The sequence below is a fragment of the Antechinus flavipes genome, chromosome 1 (assembly GCF_016432865.1).
Source record: "Antechinus flavipes isolate AdamAnt ecotype Samford, QLD, Australia chromosome 1, AdamAnt_v2, whole genome shotgun sequence".
Taxonomy (NCBI): Eukaryota; Metazoa; Chordata; class Mammalia; order Dasyuromorphia; family Dasyuridae; genus Antechinus; species Antechinus flavipes.
In genome coordinates, this window is record NC_067398.1 from 321,091,182 (window position 1) to 321,117,060 (window position 25,879).

The following is a 25,879-nucleotide window of genomic DNA, read 5'->3' on the forward strand; positions in this document are numbered from 1 at the left end:
TCAACTCAGAATAAAAGCTTTTTGGAGGGACTCTCTCACTTTTGTATTTATATTCGTAAAACCTCAAATAGTATCTAGCCCATTCAGCCTAGGTATCAGATGAATGCTTATAGGGATTGATTCTACCTCTTTATAAAGTGGCACATAATTCTCATTTTCATATTCAGCTTAAGGCTTATACCCAGGAGAGTTAGATGCCAAATAACCAAAACCACACATTCCAAAATATTCTCTTCTTGACCTTTTCACACATGATGAAAACACTCCTTTACTGGTCTCAAGATGAGCCTATATGTTATTCTTCTTTTTTGTCTCGTTCTTATGTCTGGCCAAAACATTCCAAATTATATGGTTCAGAGGGAATGATCACCTAGTAAACTCATCCCTTACAATTCTTTTCCTGCTATTATCACTGTTGGAAACAGAAGTAGACTGCGCAACTCTGAGGTCCATTTTTGTTTTCATCATTTTGTTTAGTGAGTTGCCATGACCAAAGAATTAATCACCTAAAGGTGACTTTATTGTAAGGAGCTACTTTGTACTTCACTAGGGTGGTTCTTAGCAGACATAATCTGTCCCTGAAATCATACCTGAAACTTTGGAACATTATGCCAAATATTGTACTGGTATAGCCTTACATTACTCCTATAACTTGATGAGACATCAAAGTAGAATTTATATGTAGGCATTTCTAAATAAATACTAAAAGACTAAAACAAGTAGTACAGAAAGTCATTTAAGAGGAATAATCTTGCTGCCAACTATTAAAGTTCAATCTTTTGACAAGAAAATATTAATATAAAGAAAAAATGAAATATGACATTAAAAGCAAAATGTCAAGTTAGAAATGACAAAATAATATTAAAGATTTTCAAGTTATATCCAATAAAAGGTGCTTTTAACTCACCAGGATCAGTTCTACCTAAGGCTTCCAACAAAATACTCACTCACATTTGTTCATTTTAATGTAGTATGGCACTAACATAATACAGACCTAGATAACTTTCTCTCTTCCTCTTAATAAGGGTAGTAAAACCTGGAAATCAGCTTCTTGCATGCCTTAATAAGTTCCATAATCACACTGGTGATGTTAAATGCACTTACCTGAATACATTAAAAAACAATTATTATCCTACAACAATTAGGGAAGAGCCATCCATGCCCAGTGCCCCAAATTCTGTACAGCACTGTCATAATGCATATATGGATTATTCTTCAGTCCAAATGAATTAACATTTGGCCACCAAAAAACAGTAACATTCCATGCCATCATAAACAGCAAATTTGATTATGAAAAAATGTTAGAAAGATCTCTTAAGAGTCTTAAAATAAGTCTTAAATTTTTAAAATAAATATCGCTGACCACAATACCCTTTACGTAGCCTTTCCCCTCTTCAGGATTATAAGAGGACCTGCAAGAAGATAGGGGTAGGGAAAAGTTCCTTAAGTGCAGTTATTGACAAAAATGTTATTGCTACATAACAAAAATGGGATTAAAATCATGGCTTCTTACGATCTCATCAAATTTCAACTGAATGATTTTATTTTAAATAAAATGTTCAATAAATGTAGCCTCTTACTCTAGGGAAAGTAAACTTTTTTTTTTTTAATTTAAAGAAATATCTAACAAATATCAATATAACATCCCAGAGAAGAAAAGATCTAGAGATCTGTACAACTGGCTGTAAAACCGGCTTGTACTTAGCACAATCAGAGCTTTATAATACTTTTTAAGTTGGTATATATGCAAATCAATGCTACATGAAACAATTAGCACATACCTTTAAGCCAACCTCTCTTCTTCCCACCAAAGCAATCTGTGTACAATATACAGCAGGTGGCCAATCTGTTTTATAGCCTTTAAGCTCCCAGCACACTCTTTGGTAAAAACAGTTTGTTTTTTGTTCTAGCTGTATTTTTTTTTTTAAATCAGTTTTTAAAACAGTTAAGGATAATCATTTGTGGTATATTTAAGTAATGAAGTTTCTGCAGAAAAAAAAATTTAAAAAAAAGTTTGTTGTTTTTTTTTTTCAAGACAAATTGCCCAACAGAATAAATCTATGTTAATGGTCCCTCCTAGGTGAATTTGGATTCCAAAGTGTCACACAAGCAGTGAAAATTTACACTAGTACTTATGGGCAGGAACTTGGGACCAGTGGTGCCACGGGGATAAAATTAAAGTCTATAACAAAGCAAAGATTCAGTTAGAACTTCTGGAAATCTATCCATAATGTTTTTCTGGGAATCTACAAAAGCATAAATATGACTACACCCTGGAGTATGTGCCAAATGATGTGGGGCAGGGTGGTGAAGTACCTCAGATAAATTTGGAGGGGGAAGGGAGGAGGTATAGTATACTATTTTTTGCCCCATCTTGTTATGAAAATTAGTCTTCTGGATGATTGTTCACCATAAAAAAATGAATAAAGAGGACAAGTCCAAAGGAAACTCCAAATGATAATTTTAAAAAGTAGCATAAAGTAGGGTACTTTAACTTGAAAATTCCTTGGCACAATGCAAAAAGAACCCCTTGTTCTGAATGTCACTGCCTTTTAACAGAACAGATTGTTTTTATTTATTTCTTTTTAAAAGACTAAGAAGACAACAAACAATAAAAAAAAAATGTTAAAAAAATTAACTGAGGATATTGTTTCTTTTTTCCTCTCTAACTCAAACCTCTAGGACAGTAAAGGCAAAGTCATTTAAATCATTTCCTTAGTAATACAAGTAATATTTAAATAGATTTAATAGTGCTGCTCCAAACCAATGAATTATGAGTTTAAAACCTATTAAAATGTAATGTTTTTTTCCTGAGCTGAGGGGAGAGAGATTTAAATCCACTGAATTTTAATATTTCAGCTTGAGCTGCAGGAGGTAGAGAAAGTCCAAATGAACTATTCCATCAGCACCATTCAAGCATGAACATTTTAATCAGTTTTACTTCCTTGGAGTTCTCTAACACAGTTTACGCTGTCATTCTGAAAGCACTTAACACAGAGAGTGTGAAAAACCACCAAGGCTTGTTATTGCCTTCACAATTGATGGCAAATAATTTTGCAGACTTCCTATCATTAAAATGTCACTGCTAAAAATTGAGGTTCAGCATTTCTTGTGCTAAACTGCATTTCCCCTGAACACCATCACATACCTGTTTTTAAGAGTTGGGTTTCTTTCTCTTTTGAGGGGGAAGGGCATATTTCTCCCTCATCTCAGAGATAAATGAGCAAAAAAAAAAAAAAAAAAAAAAAAAGGAACCCATATTTTTCTCTGCCATAAGTCAAACATCTTCTTTGTCAATGTTCAGCTAAAGTAACATGGTTTTTAAAATGGTAGGTCCTCTGGTGAAATTCTTATCAGGTTTTAAGCTGTCTCTCATATTAAACAAAATTGTATTCACAACAGCACGTGCTGATTATATAGTGTAATGGATTAAAAAAAAATTTTTAAGATAGTTAGATGACTCAATTTAATAATACAGGAAATGAAAACATCATTCCTAATTAGATCATATTACTGATTTAAAACTACAATTTGTGTGTTCCAACAGAGTGATCTTGCAGAGACTCTAATTTTAAAACACAGTAGCTAGTAGGACACAGGACAGACCAATACAGACACTTGTATATTTTCTTCCCTAATACGAAAAATTTAAGAGGCAAGAGTGGAGGAAACATCACCATAAAAATGGAATAAGGTCAATTCAAAATAAAGCAAAAATATTTGTCATTGGAAAGAATCTAAATAGATATTTCCTGTGGGTTTTTTCCCCTTATAAATAAAAGCTGGAAGATATTTGGCTTGTTTCAATCTATCAACAGTTTTAAACTGAACATGACCTGTGAAAGAAATCATTATAACTAGTGTCTCGTTCCATTAAACACAACTAGCGTATTGTCAAGAGGACAAGCAGTCTCTCCAGGTTCCAGGCTCACTCCAGTATTCGGCATTTAAACTGCATGGATCACTGACTGGGTTCATTTACCAATGAAGGTAGAATAATATTGCAGAGCAAAAAAACGGTGCTTCATCAGATTTCATTAAATCTGAGTACATTTATACTTATATGGGGTAGTGTGCAGACATAGGTGAAAAGATATGTCTTACCTCTAAGTACATATGTCCTCCCATCCTGGATTAACCTTTGCCATTTCTTTTATTTACTAAATGCTACATATTATATTCTTGTTAGGGAAATGAAAATCAAGTTATCCCTACATACTTTCTAGCAGAAGATCAAATACTACCCCCCAAAAAAAGAAATTTAATAATCAAAAAGACAAGTACAGCCACCACTAGAGTAGGGGGTGCATTTAAAATTCCAGTGTTAGAAAAGAAAGTATATTGCTCACTAGAAATAATCAAGCTTTAAGACACAAACAGCACAATTAATAACCACCTCAATAAACTCACAAGTTCATTTTAATTAAGCCTCCATTTGTTGTACACTAATCTAGATTTATTTGTTTCCATTCTTTTTCCTCCAAAATGGTCTGACTCCATGATTTGCATTCCATTTTCTGTTTGTGTGCAAACACCTCAAATTTCCCACCAGGTCCATAACTACAACACATGCTGCTCTGATAACCTGTTACTCAACTGGGTCATTTTACAAATAAAATTGGGGAAGAGGCAAATAAAATTAGCTCCATTTAAAAAGATAATCCATACACAATATGTTCTCCAGAAATGCTGTTATAAATGACACACATCCAAGAATTCCTTACCTAAACAAGATAAAACTGCTACTTTGTGCAAAACTAAAATATTGGAAAACGGGATAAATATTAAATACACACACATACATATATGGAGAGGGACACACACACACACACACACATATACATATACATATACATATATGGAGAGGGAGAGAGAGAATGTGTGTGAAGTGATAAACAGAAGGGAATTATATCTCATTTTTTATTCCTACTTTTATTTATTTTTTAAAGCAAAAGACAACATGAAAATAAACCACATACACTTTGGTAAACAAGCAATAAATTATCCAGAAAAATACTGCATAAATTATACCTCTGCCCCTCCCCCCCAAAAAAAAAAAAAGAAAAAGAAACAGAAACAAACTCAGGTGTCCCCCAATAAAAGGCAACCATTATTGCGCCTAACCCATATAGGTTCTACATGTTATCGGTTCAACAAAGAGTGAACCCAAAGTTCAAAGTAATCCAGTAACCTCCCACATGTGCAATCATAAATCAATAGCTAACATTATAGTAGGCTCGCTATATCCTTTCTGATCCATGTGACTTTTAGTAATTAAAATCTAAACAATGCCAACACAGAGTCAAACATGCTACTTATCTATAGATTTTATATACACACACATACATATATATATATATATATATATATATATATATATATATATATAAATATATTTTTTTAAATGTGACTTTTAACCACTTATTTTATTGCAACAATGCTAATAGAAGACTGTAGTTGGAGTTAGGTAATGATGAGAAATGTATTCATCTCCCACTTTTCCTCACTAGAGCAGAAAAGACAACAAATGTGATTCATGGCTCTACACGATTCGCTCGGATTCATCCCCTTCTTTTTCTAAGGGGCACTTCAGAGGAAATAAAGGTTATTCTTTTCCATTTATATCTTCTAATTGACTACTAGTATTTCCTTGTGGTCAGAGGAACAGAAAATAGAGTTAGAAATAGCCTATTAAAAACGAGCTACAATCATCCTACTGCTCCACTGCTGTCAGCAATGATCAGAGAGTTCTGATTTCCTTGTTAAAAGACAGAGGCATAATTGAAGCAGTATCTTCACTTCAGATTGATTATTCTGCAACCCTTATCCACATCTTCACTCAGCAATTTGAATTTTAATGAAAGTAAATGGAATAATTAGCATTTCAAAGTGTGTTTGATACACTGAATAAAAAAAGGAAAAGACTTTTGTGTATAATCTATACACAAAAGAAAAAGTAATGGGGAGGGAGCAGAATAAGGAAAGTACACTTGTTGTGTCTTCATTAGAATAACTTAAAAAACTGCTAACATCAGCTGCATAATTATAAATGTGAATAAAGTGTTATTAATCTATAACTCATTTCTGTCTTAGGGAGTCTGAACACTTTGAATTGTCTTTTGCCTCTTTTTGCATCCCCAGTGCTTAGCACAGTGCCTGGTACAGAGGAGCTTCTTAATAAATTTTTACTGATTAAATGATTGTTTTCACTTTTCCTGCAGGCACTATCCAAGTTCATAGTGTCTTACAAGACTTTTATGAACACTAATACCAATACTGAAAGTAAGCATTTGAATAATTCAGTGAATAATTTATCAAACAGGTGGAGAGATTTTTTGATGTCTTGGGAGGAGAAGAGTGTTAATATTTATTTGAAAAATTCTCTAAGTGAAACAATATCTTTAAAATATATGTGTATGCGTATAAATATACACATACACACATATATAGACTATATTGATCTATAAATACATATACGTATGAATATATACACATACATATCTGCATGTCAATTTAACAAGATTATAATCCATACTCTTCCTGTATGTTGGTTACAGAAGCTTATTTTACACATGAAGTTAAAGTTCCTAAGAGTAAGAATCTATTCTTGGGGAGGAAAAGTATAAAAATATACATTTCTTCACTTCATTGGTGAGAATGTGATCAAAAATTTTCTGATATAGCAATCAAATTTATAAGGTTTAAGCCAAACTACTTAATTTCATTTTACTGTTCACCACTTTTGCTCATCTAAAGGAATCAAATTGAAAATAAGAGCTAATTACAAACACTATTAGAGCTAAAACAGAAAGACCACATACCCCAATGATTGCGTTCAGTTCTGCCATGGTCACTTGCTTGGCACGTTCCACAGCCTGCACCACTTGTTGCTGGTGCTATAAATGAAGATCAGAAACAGAATACAATTATTTGTTTTCTAGTCAATCAAGTACAGCTTTTCTTCCTATCATGTTTTCTAATTTCAATTACATACAGGGATCGAAATCAGAAGACCCCCGGTTTCCAAAATATACACACATGGAGGAGTATGTTTATGTTTGTAAGTGTCGAGATGTTCACAAAGTTAAAAAAATATTTTGAGTATTTTTCTTACAAGAACTGTTATATATTCTTCCTTCCCCCAAACCAATTAATTTGTTACATACTCTCCCAAAAAACTCAGAATTCTAATTCCATTAAAAAATTTTTTTCTGAAAACATTTTCTAGAGGTATTTTTGAGATGTCCTTCTCAATGTCTGTATGAGCAAATATTGCCAAAGATGCACAGAAATGAAAAGTCACATTGCTTTTGAAAAATGTTCATTTTATTATTATGTAGTCTTTCATATTTAAGACATATGTATGTTTTGTGGCAGTGTAGCTTATATATTTTAGAGTAGTGCTATATTTTATTTAACTATGATTTAAAATCTACAAATACTAGAGTAATTTTTTCATTAAAAAAAAATTGCCCAAAGAGCAAATTAATGCTAATATAGGAAGATTTCTTTGTCCAGTAACAACAACAACAACAACACACACACACACACACACACACACACAAGAACTCAAGTCAAAAATTTTATAGATGGTGAGATAGAGGTGGTCAAATCCAGTGGTATGAAAGTCTGTAATAGCGAGGGAGATGGTTGCATATGTATATATAGCTATATCTGAGTCAACAATTGCTCTAAATTATAAAATACATTTTCAAATTAATATGTACAATGAAATATTGCTCTTTAAGTACATATAGAGTGTTACTTGAAATAAGATATATGGAGACCATTCAAGGAAGTTTAATTAACAATTATATTTTATTATATTTAGTTTTACCTATATGGTAATCTCATGTATCCTCAAAACAGAATTAACAAGGTTCTGGTTTATTTTCTAACTGAAGTCCTAACTATAGTTTACTATACTGTCATCATCATGAAAAAGTGGGCATTTTCTTGCTAACAGACAAGTTATAAAGAATTCTGTGCTGAACTCTTCTTAGAACTCAATTAGATGAGTAGCTAACTTCAATTATTAATTTCAAGTTGAATAAGTAGCATATAAACTTAAATTGGACAACATACATAGTTCATCAATTACCCTAGTATATAAAATTGCCCCTTCTAGATTCCTAGATATAATTTCACTATATTAAATATATATTCATTCAACTCAAGCACAGAAACTACCAGTCCCACTCCTCCTTTGTTAAAAGAATGGTAAATGCACATCCACAACTACTGGATGGAAACATGAAGTTCCAGTACTCATTCTTCAGCTTTAATTATCTATTTTCACCAGCATTCTCTCAATTTATGAAGGTTACACACCCCACACACAATTAGATAGCTTTAAGAATTGTTATGGTCAAAAACTGTTATCACCTGGTAGCCAATTATCTGGTGATAAAGGCTTTCCAAACTTTGTTCGTTAACCCTAAGCCATTACTAGCTAGCTCCATAGTCAAAGTATCTCCTGTTTGACAGGCCAGGCCAGCACTTTCAAGTTGTTCAAGTCAATGACTAGGCATCAGAGTAAATTCTAAAATCTTAATCTTGAATCTGTTTTTGACACATGTGTATCTTAATGTAGGAATTAAGGCTTTAAGAAAGCAATTCTGAAGGCTAAAGTAAACACTTTCCACAATTCCCACATTTCTTAATGAAACCTGTCCAACAACAACAAAAAAAAAAACACCACATAATTAAAACAGCTAAGAAACAGAAAATCATAAACATAGAGGTCAGTAGTGCTGAAGATTCAATTTTCTATCTTGAAACAACGGACCACTGAAAACACAGAGAACTAAAAACTAAAAAAAGTCCAACCTACTTATTAAAAAAAAAGTACCATTGTACACATACCACTCCCATTTTACACCAAATATTCATGAAAGGTGCTTTGAGACTAGATGGCATGAAAGCACATCAACAGAGAACCCTCCATTAATAAACATACACAGAGAGCTCATACTGTTTCCCAAAACCAAGGCAAATAACAATGCCTCAGCCTCCTTGGACTTTATTCTGGGATGGTAATTGTGTGGTGACAAAGGAAGAACAAAGGGTCAAATCAAAACGTGGCAGTCAGATGTTGTGAAAATAAGTTTGCAAGAAATTTAAATTAACAATGGAATTCTTAAGTTCAACTTCCTGCTGAAGGCAATGACCTATAGGTTAATAATGTAATATAACCTAAACTGTTCCTCTAGTGGAAAATTTGCTTTCTCATTGACTATTCACAACTACCATTATTAAGTTGATCAACTGTGATGGACTTGGCTCTTCTCAACAATGTGGTGAGTGTCAAGGAAATTCCAATCTTGGGATGGAAAATATCATCCACATTCAGAGAAAAAATGATGGAGAATGGATTGAAGCATAGTATTTTCACTTTTTTTGTTGTTTGCTTTTTTCTTTTTCCTGGTTTTTTTCCCTTTTGGTATGACTTTACTTGTACAGTATAATATGGAAATATTTAAAAGACTTGCATATATTTAACCTTTATCAAATTACTTATTGTTTTGAGGAAGTAAGAGAGAGAGGGAGAAAAATCTGGAACACAAAGTATTATAAAATTGAAAGTTGAGAATTATCTTCAATACTATTGAGAATTTTAAACGAAAAAAACTACTATTCACTGAACATAGTATCATTGTATGCTATTGTTGGAAGGGATCTTAGAAGAAATCTGACCCAACCTCTACCAAAACATCAATCTTTATGCAATTGTATTTTACTATGAACGCTCATCTGTAAAATTTGTTTTAACACTGGAGTTCCGACTATAAGCTCTCAAGGTATGTTTTCTTTATATTCTAAATTTGAAAAACCATAGTTAAATAAGAACTTTAAGAGGTTTGCAGAAATTGGTACATTGAAATATTTTCTCCACTTTTCATGGATTGCCCTTAGTTAACTGAGCTTTCTTTTAAGTTAAAAATAATTCTCTAATGCACAATTAACAATTCTTTTTTTTTCTTTTTCTTTAAAACTAGTATTATTTTCTAATACATTGGTGGGTCCTTTCACATTTATTTCTCCTCTAAATATTTCACTCCTTCTATTTTACCATATGTCTTATTTTCTCTTCCATAGCCTTCTTTACCCAGTTTACCCACATCAAAAGTGGCTGATGGCCTACCAGGAGTCCACAAACTACGGCCCGCAGGCCAGATGCGTGGGGCAGCTGAGGATAATTATCCCCCTCACCCAGGACTATGAAGTTTCTTTATTTAAAGGCGCACAAAACAAAGTTTTTGTTTTTACTATAGTCCGGCCCTCCAACAGTCTGAGCGACAATGAACTGGCCCCCTATTTAAAAAGTTTGAGGATGGCATTAGCCACTATTTCTTAATACCCTGTCAGATAGGAACTCTGTACTTCTACCAAGCAAACCAGTAAAGGGATGATAGTCATAGCCCAAATAAAATCAAAGTGAAAAGGGTGACCTCTAAAAGGATCTTATCAGAGAATCAAATATGCCCATTTGTTGGGTTTTTTTCTCCTTTTCTGAATAAAACCATGAAATATACATCTTCCAGCATAAAGGAATTAGAAATGCATGGTTAAGTAGCCAAAAAAGTGATAGCCTAATGCAATTCAAGGAGCACTTAAAACTCCTACTATGTACAGCACTGTGCAAGGAATTTATTACACTGTTATGAAATGTAATAATAAAGCAAATAGCAAAGAGAGAAACAAAGTTTAGGATTTGTTTCCTCTCTTCGCTCAATTCCTCCATCATTACTGCAGGACAAATGAGGTTTACATTTAGTATGATAGAAAAAGTGCTGGATTCTTCATGCAAGAGAATCATGCATGAAACACAATATAAAATTCAGGAATTCTTAAGCATCTATTAGATGCAAATAGTGGTAAGCACTAATGACCTAGATGCTTCAAGTCCTTATCTTCAAGGAACTTACAATGTAAAAGGGGCATAAGACATGTATCGGAATAAGTATAATACAGAAAGGGATCTAAATAAAGTATTCTAAGAAACAAATGAGGAGAGAAGAGATAAAGCTTTGAGCTAAGAAACTGAGAGAAGACTCAGGGGAAGAAGTAGTGTTGGCGCTAGACTTGGAGGATAGTTCAATAAACAATGTAGACACATTGCAACCCAAGTTTGGTATATAGCCATGCAAATATTGAAAAAGAAAAAAAGAAATTGGTGAACAGCTAGTCATATAGCTTAGTTGCAATGTGAACTTCATGAAAGAGTTGAATAAAAAAATATAGAAAAGGTAGGTTGGAGTCAGACTATAGGGCCTTAAGTTGCAGGGCCTATTCTATAACAAAGATAGCTGTTGAAGATTTCTGAGCAGGAGAGTGGTATGGTCAAATTGCTGCAATGGTGTAAAGAAGAGACTTTATACCAGAGGAAAGAGTTTTGAGGCAGAAACACTCATAAGCTATAATAATCATCAAGGTGAGGAATAATAAGGACTTAAAGAGATGATTGTACATTTAGGGAGGAGGATGAAATATTACCAGACTAAAATCAACAGACTCTTATAACTGAATCAGATGTAGTAAATGTGAGAGAAGGAGACCTTCATTATAAAATGTGTATAGTAATCCAGAAAAGTTACCCAACTGATTTTCTCTCTGAGAGGAAGCAAGCCCATTACAGACAGGCTATTCCTCTTAAAAGTTACAAACCTGACCCAGTCAGAAATATTCTGCAGAGCAGGTACTCAATAAATATTTGTTAGTGATCCTGATCCAATAATTACTTTTCTGGTAAAGGAGATATTTTTTCCAATATTGGTTCCCTCCATAAACACATCTATACTCCATTTAGTGCTTGGCACATAGTAGGCACTTAACAAACACCTGCTGATTAATTGTTGATAGAACTGTTGCTGTTTGAGTAAATAAAAAGTTAGTTAAAACCTGCTATTAGTTAAAATTGCAATATGAAAACTTACACACACACACACACATACACATACACACACACACACACACACACACACACACACACACACACAAAAAAAAAAAAAAAACAACCCAAAAGTAAAATGAATAACATACTTCCTCCTTTCCTAAAAAGCCAATACTGGCCAAGAAAACATTAAAAGTTCCTAATTAGAAGAGCTCATAAATTACTTTGCAACATGGTGGTTCCAATTTATTCAATTCAAAAGCAAAAAAATTAAGTCTATTATGTTAATTTATAATGTAAGATAGCTCAACACTGCAAGGAAAAACTTTGAACTTATTTTCCCTCAAAATCTAATATATACATATATTCTTTAAAATCATATATTTCTTTTTATAGATAATATGTATACACATTAGTACCAATAGAAAGAAATAAACTGTGATACTCAGCTTACTACAAAAATGAAAACAAAAACTAGTAAAGTATTATAGGTAAAGAAAAGATAACAAAGAATTCCACTGAAGCCTGTGCCTGGGAAAATGTCACAGAAGCCAATAACAGAGGTGCAAACTGCTCACTCACAGATAAGTTTGGCCTATACAGTTTCTACCAAGACAAAACAAGTCAGAATAGTCTTTTCTAGGGACCAACAAGAAACCTTGCCTTGTTTCAAGGTATCAAGAAAAGGAAGTTTAGCTGTGATATTGTATTTAATATTAGTAAACAGGTTTTATGTGGAGAAAATATCTGAAATGCTCTATTTAAAGCTTTTTAATGTTTGTAAAATAATAAGTAATCCAGCATTTAAGATAATAGGTCATTCCACTGAATTTTTTAAGAAAAATAATCCAGAATTAAAAGATGACTTTTCTCCAAGTTACCCCATGAGAAATTAATTTTCATAAAGTATGTATATTGAAAGGTAGGGTATTTTTTGAAAATTTGGTTTATTCAAATAATGAGGAAACTCCATAAATGTAAATGTGGTTCAATTCATTTGTGCCTTCATTTTCTTTATAAGCCTCCTACGCACATGGCCGAGCATGCATATTAAGTATACAAGCATACAAGCTGTTCAAAAGGAGCTTTGTTGACTAATTTCTACCTACTCAGTCTGAATTTGCCAAAGGATGACACAAATCTCTTCATTCTTTCCTCATGATTTCTTCAAAAGTGAAAGAACTGTAAATACTTATCTTTATTAATAATAATCTAATTTCCATTTTCCAAATCAAAATAGGAGAAGAGATCAGCCAATTTCCTAATAAGCAGTATCTTTGATCAATCTGTGTCATACACCTGTTAAGACAGACACAAGGCTATCTGTCTTTCACAAGAAAAGTTATCACAATACCCCAAAAAGCACCATTACCTCTATTCTGCGACAATCAAAAGACTGGAATCCAACACATAGTAAGAACTTAATAAATGTTTCTTGATTGGTTGATTTGACCATTCAGAAATCCTTCAACTGCTACACTCAAGGATGTTACCACATAGCTCAGGACCAAATATCCAAGTTAAACTAAAATGTACTACTAATGTATCAATTCAATGACAGTAAAAGGACATCACCAATGATGGCAGGGAGAAGGGAGTAAAAGAGGGGAAGACACTTTTTAAGACTAGCTGTTCATTCAAAAGTTGTCAGCACAAATTAGATTTCAAAACTTTCTTTAAAAAAATGTTGGAGATGGAAAGAAGGGGCAAACCCACAGAAAGTCCTATATGTGTATTTCTGCATTATACACTTTAAGACTGCTCTTAAGTACATGATCATAATATGAGACACACTGTGCTGCCTATAAAATGTCAAACATCTGTGTACCATATGATGCTCAATAAAGGACACTAGTCCTCATGTTATATGAAGATCACTGGTGTGGGTCACACAACATACCCACCAAGAGGAATCTTTATGATTTCAACCAACATCTCCTTTATCAAAATGTGTTCCAAGTCACTGATCCCTTACAAAATTAACAAGCATTAAGAGTTAGCGTAGTGTTATTTAAAGGCCACTGTCTTGCTATCAGTGCCTGGAACTGTTGTGTTTTGTTCATTTTTCCCCTAAGGCACAATGTGAAAGTTAACTGATAGCATTTTTTAACTTCCATCTTAAAATTATACTATACAAGCAAAATATAGTACAGAACAATTTGACACCGTATTAACCTAGATTCTCAAATTAATAGTCTTAGGAGGCAATGGTATTTCACAAACCACAAAAAAAAATTGTTGTCTGTTATATTAAGGAGGAAACTAATTTGTGATGTCCAAAAGGTCTCATATATGTAAATACTTCCAAGTATTTGCACTAAGAAAAATAGCCGAGAATTATATAAAGCTTGTCTCAAAACAATCTCTGGAAGTAGATATTAATCCCATTTTACAAGCAAAGAAATTGAGGTTTATTAAAGTTAAATGATTTGCTCATAGTCACACAGCTAGAAGCCAAGTATGAACCTAGATAAAGATGATTCAAGTCCAGGATTCCATCCACTAATACTTTCTTTCAACATACTACCATGCAATTAAATACATACAATCAGTTAGCTATTACACAGCAAACTATTTCTCTCCTCCCCCCCATTTCAACATAGGAATGGCCACATTACCAACTGAAAGAATTTTAAAGAAAGACATGATTAGTTATTAGGAAAAAAAAGGAAAAAATGATGCCACTCTAAAAGCCCTATTTCTAGCCAAGACTAAATCTGCCTATTTGATATGGCTAGCTTGGGTTTTTTCCCCCATCTCACTTTTGTCATTTCTACCGCCAGAACATCTCTTACATAGGTTCTCTTCTCTACACTTACAACTGCCACTCTGAGGCAGGCTCCCATTACCTCACATGTATACTACTGAAATAGTCTTCTGGTCAGTCCCTTGGTTCAAGTCACTTTGCATTCCAACCCAAACTCCACTCACACTCAATTAATTCCTGTAGCTCCCTAGTACCTCTGAATCAAATATAAAATCCTTTGTTTGGCTTTGGAAGCCCTTCTCTTTCCAGGGCTCTATCTTAGTCCCTCCCGTTTTATGTAGCTACAGATGTTCCTCCCACAAACACTACATCTCCCTACTCTGTGCCTTTTCATTGACTGACCCCGATACCTGGAATACTTTCCACACTCACCTCATTCTGATGGAATATTAGCATGCCATAAGACAATCTATATGTACTAATGCAGAATGAAGTAAGAAGAACCAGGAGAACAATTTATACAAGAACAACAACACAACAAAGATAATTCTAAATGACTTAGAAACTCTGATCAACAAACTGTCTAGCTACAATTCTGGAGGATGAATAACAAAGCACTGCTTTTGTAAAACATAGCCAACATGTGAAAATTACTTTGCTTGATCATATTTTTGTGTGCATGTGTGTGTGTTTTGTTTTGTTTCTCCGTGGTGGAAGTGAAAGAAAGAAAAAAAATTGATCTTTTCTTATTAAAAAACAAAACAAAATAAAAAATCTCAGACACCAATGAAAAAAAATTATAATATGCAGCATTATATGATCACTTCCTAAACCTCTAATATATTATGGCTAACTTAGATCTAGAATAAACTTGTACAACATTGGCCTGAAATGCAGAGACATTACAGAATTTCAAAACCACTTTCTGTCCTTTGTCAATTCTGACCTGTATTATTCCATTCTATATAGAATGAGCAGTATACTTGGTGTCAGGAAGACCTGGATTCATGTTGTGTCTGCCAACAATTACTCACAATGCAACTACAGACAAATCACATTACCTCCATGAAACTCCGTTTCCTCATAAGTAAACCTTACACAATTGTTAAGTTTTAATGAGTTTAGATAAAATGCTTGAAAAATTTTAAAATGTCAAATAAATGCTTGATGACTGTTTGCCTATTAGTTTTAGTTTTCCAGATTTCTATGGGCTGGAAATGATTCAGAAGAAAATCTATTTCCTAGAAGGAACAATGGTATTATATAAGGATACCTATAAGTCTTAGTACAGTTTTACACTTTAAAGCTTTTATTCATTCAAATCAGTTGTGCCTGACTCTTCATGATCCTGTTTGGACAAAGATACGTGATTAGTTTGCTATTTTCCTTCTTCACCTCATTTTACAGATGAGGAAACTGAAGCAAACAGGGTCCTCATGTGCTCATGGTCACACAGCTAGTTAAGTGTTTGAGGCCATATGCATGTTCAAATATCTGTTATTTTTCCAAATCATATTAGATGTTACAGTGTTTTCTAAATATCTAGAAGGTTGACTAATGTTCTCAAGAGAATCATAGTGTGAACAAAGGCATGATCTTTCATTGACAGCATAGTTGGCTTGTGCTAAGAACATACAAATTGGAAGTGTTTAAAGGTCACTCCAGCAAATACTGGCAAATGGCCTGTATCAGAAGATTTCTAGACAAGTATCCTGATTTCATTAAAAAAAAAAAAACAAACAAACCGATACCTGCATGTATAAATACTATAAATAATAAATAATATAGCTAAATTCCATTAAGCAACCACTTAACTTAGATAAGAACAAGCTAATAATAGGCTACTTGATGCAAATCAATTATTTTTGCAATGCAGTTTATGGATTTAAAAAATAAATAAATTGTTCTCAAGTTTACTGTTCTTTGTGAAGCAGGTTTTATCAGTCAAAAATCTTGAATTCCTCTATGTCCCATAAGACTGGATTCCTGGTTATTATGGGAGTGAATTAGCAGTGGTTGAGAGCAGAAAGCAGAGTCTGCCAAATAATTTTTTTCTATGCCATAAACAGGTCGACTTTCAAGCTACATCTTTTTGCTTCCATTTGGAATAGTGAAGAACAGAGGTGTCAAACACATGGCCCACAATACTTAAGGGTACAGTCCAAGCCAAATTAATATGCAATTGGGAAATACTTAACAAAATAAATAAAAATGCAATAAAGCAAAACTAATATATTTTAAAATTAAATCAATTTGGCTCATGGGAATTCTGTATAGTTTTCTATTTGAGTTTAATATCTGGGAAGAGAATATACAACACAAGCAAGAAATATTCTCCCAAAGAGAGATTAAAAGGAAGGGTCAGTTTTAGGTTCCCCAAAGAAGAGAGCATAGAATTGAGAAATTGCTTAAACTGGAGATCTGTAAACTCTGATATAATTTTTTAAAAATAATCCCATCTTATATTTTCTGTACTTAAAAACTTTATTCTAAAAAGTTATCCATTAGCTTCTCCAAAATACCAAAGGTGTCCATGACACAAAAGGAACCTGTTGGCAAAGAGTTTTTCATTAGTACTAAGGCTCCTCTTACTGAGGTCTACCCACTTACTTCCTATGGTTTTAAATTATACTGTGAAATGGTCTTTGTGTTTAGATTTTAATAACCCTATGAATTCTTATTAGTAATTATAGTAAAAAGCTATAGTTCCAGTAAATCACTCCCAAGGAGAAGAAGCACAAGTAATCAAATATTTGTACTCCACAGGTGAAGTAATCAAATCAATCTCTCGCTATGGATATGATAAAAATGTCCAAGTTCTAATAGACTTTAAGTATCATGTTAATTACCTGGGGTCATCAAACAATGATAAGACCCACCAAAGTATTAAATGGCAAGTTAGTATAGAGCAGGGCCTCTCAATTTGAAATCCATGATCTTGGTTTTTGTGTTTTGTTTTGGGAGGGGAGCTAATATTTTGCCAAGTGTAATTTAATGTGTTTCTTTTGTGATGCTCTGTATTTTATCTTACACACTTAAAAACATTATTCTGAGAAGGATTCATAGGTTTCACTAACCTGCCAAAGGGTTCATGATACAAAAATAAGGTTAAGAATCCCTGGTCTACAGAAAGCATCCACAAAGCAATACCATACCCATTGTCTGTAATCCAAACAATAGAAAAGGAAGAAGGACAATAATATAGATTAGGCCAAAAGCTGAGTGATTTCCAATGATGTCAAGAGAACACAGATCTTAAAAGACCTGAAAGAAGAGAGGTTTGCATCAAGGTCCAAAAAGAATAAAGAATAATTACTTCCATGTCTGGGAGGGTTATTTTTGTTTGTGGACAAAAAGAGAAAGGAAATTGAAATGAACTGAGCTAAGTGAGCTGGGAGTAATTGGAGATGTGAATTCTCTGTCTAGGCCCAAAACACTAGAGGCGATATTGAAGTCCAGGGAAGCAGAATCTCTATGATAATAGAGTTTCTCTGGACAAGCAATTACACAGCCATGAAACTAGCCCTGAAACATCTCAGAACAAATCCAGAAATTTTTGGAAGAAGGAACTCGGGGAAGAGGTCAATGTTTTCTGAGTGGCAATGTATCAAAATGAGTTTCCTCTATGATACAAAGCTTTGCAGCAAAAATGCCATTTTAATACTAAGATTTGAATGTGTTACTATCAGTTAAGAGGGTAAGGGATTAGGTGAAATTTTCTTCTCTTTGTAAAAGACAGTGCTTTAGGAATCCTGGTATGTATTAAGTAGGAGGAGCTTTAATATAGGCTGGTTGAATTCAATCCTCTCCTCCTTGAAGGGCAGGGCAGGGCAGCAGCAGCAACATACCAGAGACAGGATTCAGAAGCAGTAACAAAAGATGGCTATTAAATTCACATAATGCAGTCACACAGCACTCAATATTTTCTATCAGCCCAAAGATATTTCTTCCTTCCATGTAACTGGAATATTAATACATGCATAACAAATCTTTTTGCCTCAGATTTAGGATACTTTTGGATGTCTGCCAACTTTTCTTTGTCCACCTCTCAGTATTAAAAAATGTTAACTCTGACCTTTTCAGGTTATTTGGACTAAGCCTGCAGTTCTGGGTAGGGATGGCCTCTATTGGGGGGACAAATGCATATAGTTACATCTTTCAAATTCAGAATAAACCCGAGACCCCCAGGTGGTAGTGATATGAATGGATATATGTCTTCTTATATCTTTTTGCATTTATCTAGTCTGTTTATTATCAAAAAACTATAACAGACAAACAGTATGGGACTGTATCTCCCTCTGTCGTCTGAAATTCTAGGCTGGACCAGTGGAGTATAACACCTAAAGGAGTCCCTGAGGAGACTGAGCAGAAACCCAGGCAGAAAGAGGTTAGTAAGCTGGGTTTCTTGAAACACCATAGACTCACTCTCTCCCTCTGAAGCAAACCAGCAAAAAAGAGAATAAAGAAGGGTTGGGGTGGGCTGAGGTTACTTTTAGATAATTCTCTTTCATATCTTGGAGTTTCATTTGGAAAATAGCAGAAATTTCCTGGGTTAGGATGGTCAAAACTTTCCTTAATAATATCTTAATAAGATGTTTTAAACTAAAAAGTCGAGATACTAGGGAGGTAAAGGGGAGTAGAGCTTTATGAATCCTGAGAATCAAAACTCTCATGAACTTATGAGAAAACAATGGCTTTTTGATATTCTAAAAGTCACTTACTTTAAAATATAAACACACACACCCCCCCACACACACTATTTGTATTGCTATTACTTTTAGAAAACATGAACCCTGCCATTATTGCTATAAGAAAAACATACCACAAACCTTAAAATGTAATATTAACATCAACTATGTTAGGGATTGTTTAGCAAAATGTAACAAATAAAGAATTACTCTTCTCATTAATATATATTCACAGTCACATGTACACATATAAAATGAAAGGCTTTTATTCCACAGTTAAAAATCTATTTTTTTAACATATAGTTAAGTGATTGAAAAGACAATTATAGATTATCCAAAGTTGTTTTTTTTTAAGTTGAGAAGGAAAATGTAGCTAATTAGTCCCAAACAGGAACTTATAGACAGAGCTATGTTATTTCTTCATATACACATGTCATATATGTACATGAGTGCACAAAAATAGACATTACCCCCCAAAACACACCTTTGGTTACTTAGTTTCTTCCTCCCTATCAATGAACTCTGAATAGCATATGATGACTGAAGACTAATGCACATATTTACAGGATGACAAAATCTGTCTTTTTTTCAATAATGTTGTTATTGGTTTAATTTCTCAATGAAAACATTTTAAATAATTTATAATGATGCTCCTGCCATTTGGCAGTTAAGAATATCACACAGAGACTGTGTTAAAAGATCAGATTAAGGACCTCAGCCCTGGCATTGAGTGAGGATAGCAGCCATGCAAGAGTGATTTTCCATGCCTCTGAAGAGACAGGAAATAGAATTCATCTTTCTCTAATAACCTGCCTCCTCCCCTCCTTCCAGATTATGGTCCATCTGGCCTCAGGGAAGAAGTGGGAGTAAAATGCACACACAAAGCAGAAAAAGAGAAACATAAGGTAGAAAATGTTCACCAACCAAAGAAACACCCTGATTTGAGAAGAGCAAAAGTATGCATGACAACATAGGTTAAAAAAAAAAGAAGAAAAAACCAAGTTATTAAACTGATAGGACAGACATGATTCAAATTAAGAACTTTGCCTACAAGGTTTTCAAACACACAATGAGAAGAGAGACAACTATTTTTTAAAAATGTATCATTTCTCTCTATCCACAGCAGCGGTGAAACAGGAGGTCTCAACACCTGCAAAGACTCATTTCATCCTGAGGGGAACTTCATCAACCAATTAACATCAAGCCTGCTCTTTAGTGCCACCTGATCTGTCTGATGTTCAGGGACGCTTTGCACAGACAGTCTAGATAGTTGAACAGGCTTTAAACAACTGATAGCTTCATCATTGACATTCTCCTATAATGACAAAATGATCTTGGATTGTAAAGCACCACGATTGGGAGTAGGGATGGAGGAGTGAATTGTACAAAATGATCAGTGCATTTAAGGCCACAAAGTCAACAAGAAAAGAAACTAAAAACGATTTCTGGGCATAAAGCTAACCATTCATCCGCACAAGGGAATCCTGTCCAACTTCAAGCTGCATGACTTCTACCTGCAATAACACGGACCTGGATTCACTAGGGATGAGTCTGGTTTTCCCTCTGGCCCTGGGCAAGGCTCTATCTGGGCCACATCTCTCCTAGTTCAGAGCCTTCCTCTCCCCTGCGCCTCAAGGTAGTAGAGCATTTTAAATGAGAGACAACAGTGGCCTGGATCAGGCAAGGTGCAAGCAGCCAGGCACTGTGCAGGCTTCCTCACAGATATGCAAAGGCACCTCTCCACACTTCCATATAGTAGTGCAATAGCTAAGATAGTCACAAGCAAATATTGAACAGAAAGGGCTAATTAGGATAGTTTTCTGGCAGTTTTGTGATCGTAAAAAAGAAGGGATCTTGGATAGCTTTTTCCATGTGTGATTCGGGTTAGTATCTGAATTTAGGATCACAAATAGGTTTAAAAGTTTGGATACAGAATCATTCTTTGTTATGCTTCCTTATGATAAGACATTTTACTTGTCCAAAGTTCAGTTTTATAATCCTTATCAATGGGTAACTCTTTATAGACAATCCTGCCATAGTATTCAGTCCTACACATTAATTAGTGAGCTACCTGTGTATGCACACCCTCTCCCACATACTCAGAGGAGATATGCAAATGTTAACATCCACGAATTGGCTGGGGTGCTCATACCAAAGCATATGACTTTTAACAATCAGTAGGATGGACAGCTTTCTTGAAAAGAAATGATACTCTGTAGAACAACCAAAGGGGAGGAGAAAGAAGGGAAACAACATTGTTGAACATTCTCAGCCCATGAGACAAAGCATTGTTAATATCAAGATAGCCTAATTTTACCAAATTAAGAACTAAAAAATGAGGAAGCACAAATAATGCTAACTGCTATCTACACTTTTCATTTGTTGTCTCAAAACTATTAAGAGAGGAAAGGCAGGAAAGATAGCAAGACTCTTCCATTAGTGTGGCCTAAGAGTAAATTCCAGTAAAAAATATCCTCAGGTCCTTCTGACCTTCTTAGGGCCTTTGCAATGCACTATAGTACCTGTCAGAAATGCAAAATTTTTAGGAAACTGAAACATGGAAATAAATCCATAATGAAGCAATCTTTTATGGATTTTCCCAAATAAATAGAAACATTAAAAAAAAAAAACTTAATAAAGTACTAATTTTTTAAAAGCAGTGAGCCAAAAGTGACATTACTTTGCTTTCTATTCTAGGTAAAACATCTCCATTTGATATTCCTTCTTCTAACTATTAATGCCCATTATCAGAAGTGTAGAAAAACTGTCTTTTTGGTAATTTTTCAATCCACCCTATTAGATGCCATTTTGACAAACAGCCATGATTCTTAGCAACACTACATTGTACATGACAGCAAAACATTTTAACAATTGAATTTCGCTTAGCACATTAGAACATTTTCCATTATATAAACGCATTTAAATTATATTCCCCTGAATTTTAATAAGGTGGTGGAGTTGGAATGAGAACAGAACCTTAAAAAAATGAAATATAGGCACCAAGAGATTCATGAAGCCTGAAAAATCAGCTCCCAGTCCCCTTTCTACAATATAGTACTACAGAAATGGCAACTTTAGAGCCAGGGACTGCAATGAACTGTCTTACCTCTTGGGACAGGAAGGGAATGACTTGGGCACAGATAGCATTCAGCCTCTTGACAATTTCTGCCTGCAGAAGAGAAGAGGGAAGAGGAAAACAAAGAACAGTTAGTTGCAGATTCCTTAAATATTAATATGATAATATTAAGGTACAATTTACTGTAGAATGGGACTGTAACTGGGGTGCTTTGTAAGGTAGGGGAACAGAGAAGCCCTATTAACAGCATGCAGAGTAGCAATAGTGTCACATTAAGAATATAGCAATTTATTAGCAAGTATTAATCTTGAAAAGCCAACCTTCAAGGATCCATATAGTGCAACAGAAGATTAATTTTCATTCCTGGAATTCAAAGTTTCCAAAGAAAACAGCCCAGGTCCATTCTAATTTGGATTTTTAACAGGACACTGAGTTTTCAGAAAGTAAAGACATAGAACTTCCTCTCAATTTGTTATTTATTATGTTTCTATTTATAGCCATTGCTTTCAAAAGCCTTTGAGTATCATAAAGCTAACTAAGGATTTCCTAGGTGATCTATGCCATCCTGCAAGCTACAGGAAAGAAAGTACTATGCCATCTTGAATCAGTAACTCTTAAGAGTAAACACTGTTATTGGACACTGGTAGGAAATAAGATGGGCTTATTTACAGTTGAACTAAGAACTATCACCAATAACAAAGAGAGAACCAATTTTCAGCAAAAATTTTATATCTATGTAATACTAAAAGTCTATATTAATACTTAAATGGATTCCTGATTCTATCAGCACAGAGAACACTTCCATCAGGGCAGATTAACCATCCTGCCATTGTTTTTCCATACTATCTTGAATTCAGATTCATCTATCCTTGAGCATTTAGCAAGTATTTTTTAAGAACTTTAGATGCATTGAAATCATTCATTAAAGTACTGTTTATGGAAATTCTGGTTAACAGTAAGCTTCAGTGGACAGATTATGAGACAACTCAAGAGTTTAATGTAATAAACTAGAGTTTAGGATATCTTAAGCCAACCCAGTAGTATTACAATGAGACTAAAAAACAAACAACAACAAAACAAAAACACCCAGCATATTTTCTGAAAAGCCATACAGGACTTAATTTGTATTTAAACACAGTATGCTACAACATACTTCAGTACACAATACATACACAGACATGGAATAGCATATGGTTTTATATGATTAGAAAGAGCCAGGCTGAAGGAAGGTGTTGAGAGGTAGAAAAAGTTATAACTTTTATAAAAGTTATAATTCCTAAGGCATTCTTCAAAATAAATTTTGCCCAGGGTCAGTTCCTCATTATATGAAAGGACACAGTGCTTTTTCTTGCAAAGTTATTATCCAAATGACAGAGATACTCATACTTGTCCAATTTAGTTTTTCCTTATTTCATCACAAACCTTTTTGACCTTGTAGCTATGCAATCTTTTAAATGCCAGAACCTTAAAAATTTAGTCTGCCAACCAAGAACACAAACTCACCATGAAGCTCTAACACCATGCTAACCTTGTTTTCGTGAAAAAATATAGGAAGGCACTGATGAATATAGACTTCTTAGTATCACCAAGAGGCAATTTAGTCCACTGACTCTATAGAATACTTCTTAATCCACCAGGATTTTTAAAAATCACCCAAAGTTGCAAGGGAAATCACCAAACCACTCCCCACACAGATGAAACACACCATGATGGCTATGGGGTGAAATTCCAGAGGCGGGCTAAGAAAATGGAGGGACATTTACCAAGCTAGTGAAAATGCATCTCAAAGGCATTCAGTTGTTAAGTTTTCGTAGGGAGAGGTGGAAGGGGAGAGAGGAAAAAGATAATGAGACACTTTGGGGCAGACCAAACTGATGATTCTGATACTCAGAACCATCTGCCAGGCATATTTTCCTCATTATGTTGTTTACATAAATAAAATAGTCCCTTGCTAGGAGAGCTGAAAAATATGTGGGCACATAAGAAAACTGAGTTCTTTCATTTGCCTACACAATCCAGAGAATGAGCTCTATTCTAAGTAGGATAACATTATAGAGATAGCTACTGCTGAAATACAAATTGATGAGAAAGAATTTATTTCCCTAAATGGGAATTTACCTATTTCAAATCTATCCAAATGTTAGCCCTAAAGACTTCCCACCCACATCCTCCAAAAGGAAAAAGAGTTTTTTATTATTATATTCAAGTTCATATACACTAGACATAATAGAAAATAGGGAAAACCTTTCCACCTATTAAAAGTCTTCTTTTGTTTAAAGAATTTCACAATTTATTTTAGTTGTCACACCAATGGATTTTTACGGTGAGTCTAATTGGCAGCAGGAGGGGGGAAGTGTGATTTCATAAAATTAAGCAGGCAATTCTTCACTTTGAAAGCTAAAGTTGCCTCGGAAACAGCGCAGCTTCCACGGTCATCTAATTTTGCCTCTTTTGTCCCACAGGAGCAAGCTTTAGGGAGGCATCATTTATTTACAGGCCTTTCCACTGGGCTTCAGTTATCGGCCAATAATACTGTGGACACACACTTCTAATGGCCTATGTTTTGAAACTGAGTCTAATCTAATGGCGCAGGGCCCAAACTCTTTTTCCAGCATAGCCATTAAAGGATGTAGGTTATTGCTGTTGTCACCATTGATATTTGTCATTGTAATGTAATTAGGGTCCTAAAATGATGCATTACAGCCCTTGGCACAGCTTCTATTAAAATCTTTTCTTCTGCTCACTGAACTGCGACCTGCTTTCTGATGAATAACAGACAGACAGCTTTAGGGTGAGGAGCAGATTCATCAAAGAAGTATTTTTCAGCTTTGGAAATAAAAATAAAAAGGCAACCTAAGAGGAAAAGCGCAGGAGGGGGTTAGGGGGAGATCCACAATACACATTTGAATTTCATCTGACCACTTGAAATTCTGATTGCGTCTGATGAATCTTGCTTAGACAATATATTCCCAGCCTTCAAATCACATGGTTAATCAGGGTTCTAATCTGCTATCCATCAGTTTATGCCAGCACTGTAACTTCCAATCAAATTTATAGGTGATGTGGGTCATGCATCCCTGAACAAGTACATTCACGGATATCCCATTTAAACCGGCCCAGATTCTGAAATGCTGTTGTTAGGGTTACTGGATGTTATAATAGTATTCAATGTTTTATGAAAGCTCCTGATAAACAGCTGCTAAATTATTGCCTTTGGATACAGCATGATGTTCCAAAATAGCATTAATGGTCCAATAAAAGGGTGATTGCTCATGCCAAAATAGAAAAAGGAATTTTTGCTGCCATAGTTTGTCAAATATGTTAACAAATTCTGACACTTCTATTATTTCTCTCCCAATACACCAAAGACACTTGTGTAGGAATAAAATACACTCAAAATGTTTCACCTTCTACTTAGCATACTTTTTGCCTCTCTTCCTTTCCATTCCTCTCTTCCTTGTATAATTTCCATTTAAAAAGAAAAAACAAAAACAAAATTTAGGCAAGAAATTTTT

At 34.2% G+C, this 25,879-nt stretch overlaps 1 protein-coding gene across 7 annotated transcripts in view; it reads right to left on the reverse strand.

Annotated features, from left to right (window-relative positions):
* Window positions 1–25,879, reverse strand: part of LOC127541280 (transducin-like enhancer protein 4) — a 156,070-nt gene that overhangs the window by 93,989 nt on the left and 36,202 nt on the right. For 4 of the 7 annotated variants that reach the window (XR_007948421.1, XR_007948424.1, XR_007948420.1 and 1 more), the window contains exons 5-6: window positions 22,395–22,457; window positions 6,822–6,896 (exon numbers count right to left, since the gene is read on the reverse strand). Coding sequence is in view for 1 of the 7 variants with exons in the window: in XM_051966548.1 (XP_051822508.1) it covers window positions 6,822–6,896; window positions 22,395–22,457 (138 nt within the window). In the remaining 6 variants the exon portion in view is untranslated. The remainder of the gene's footprint in view (window positions 1–6,821; window positions 6,897–22,394; window positions 22,458–25,879) is intronic. The other 3 variants (XR_007948425.1, XR_007948423.1, XR_007948422.1) reach the window with 1 other exon arrangement.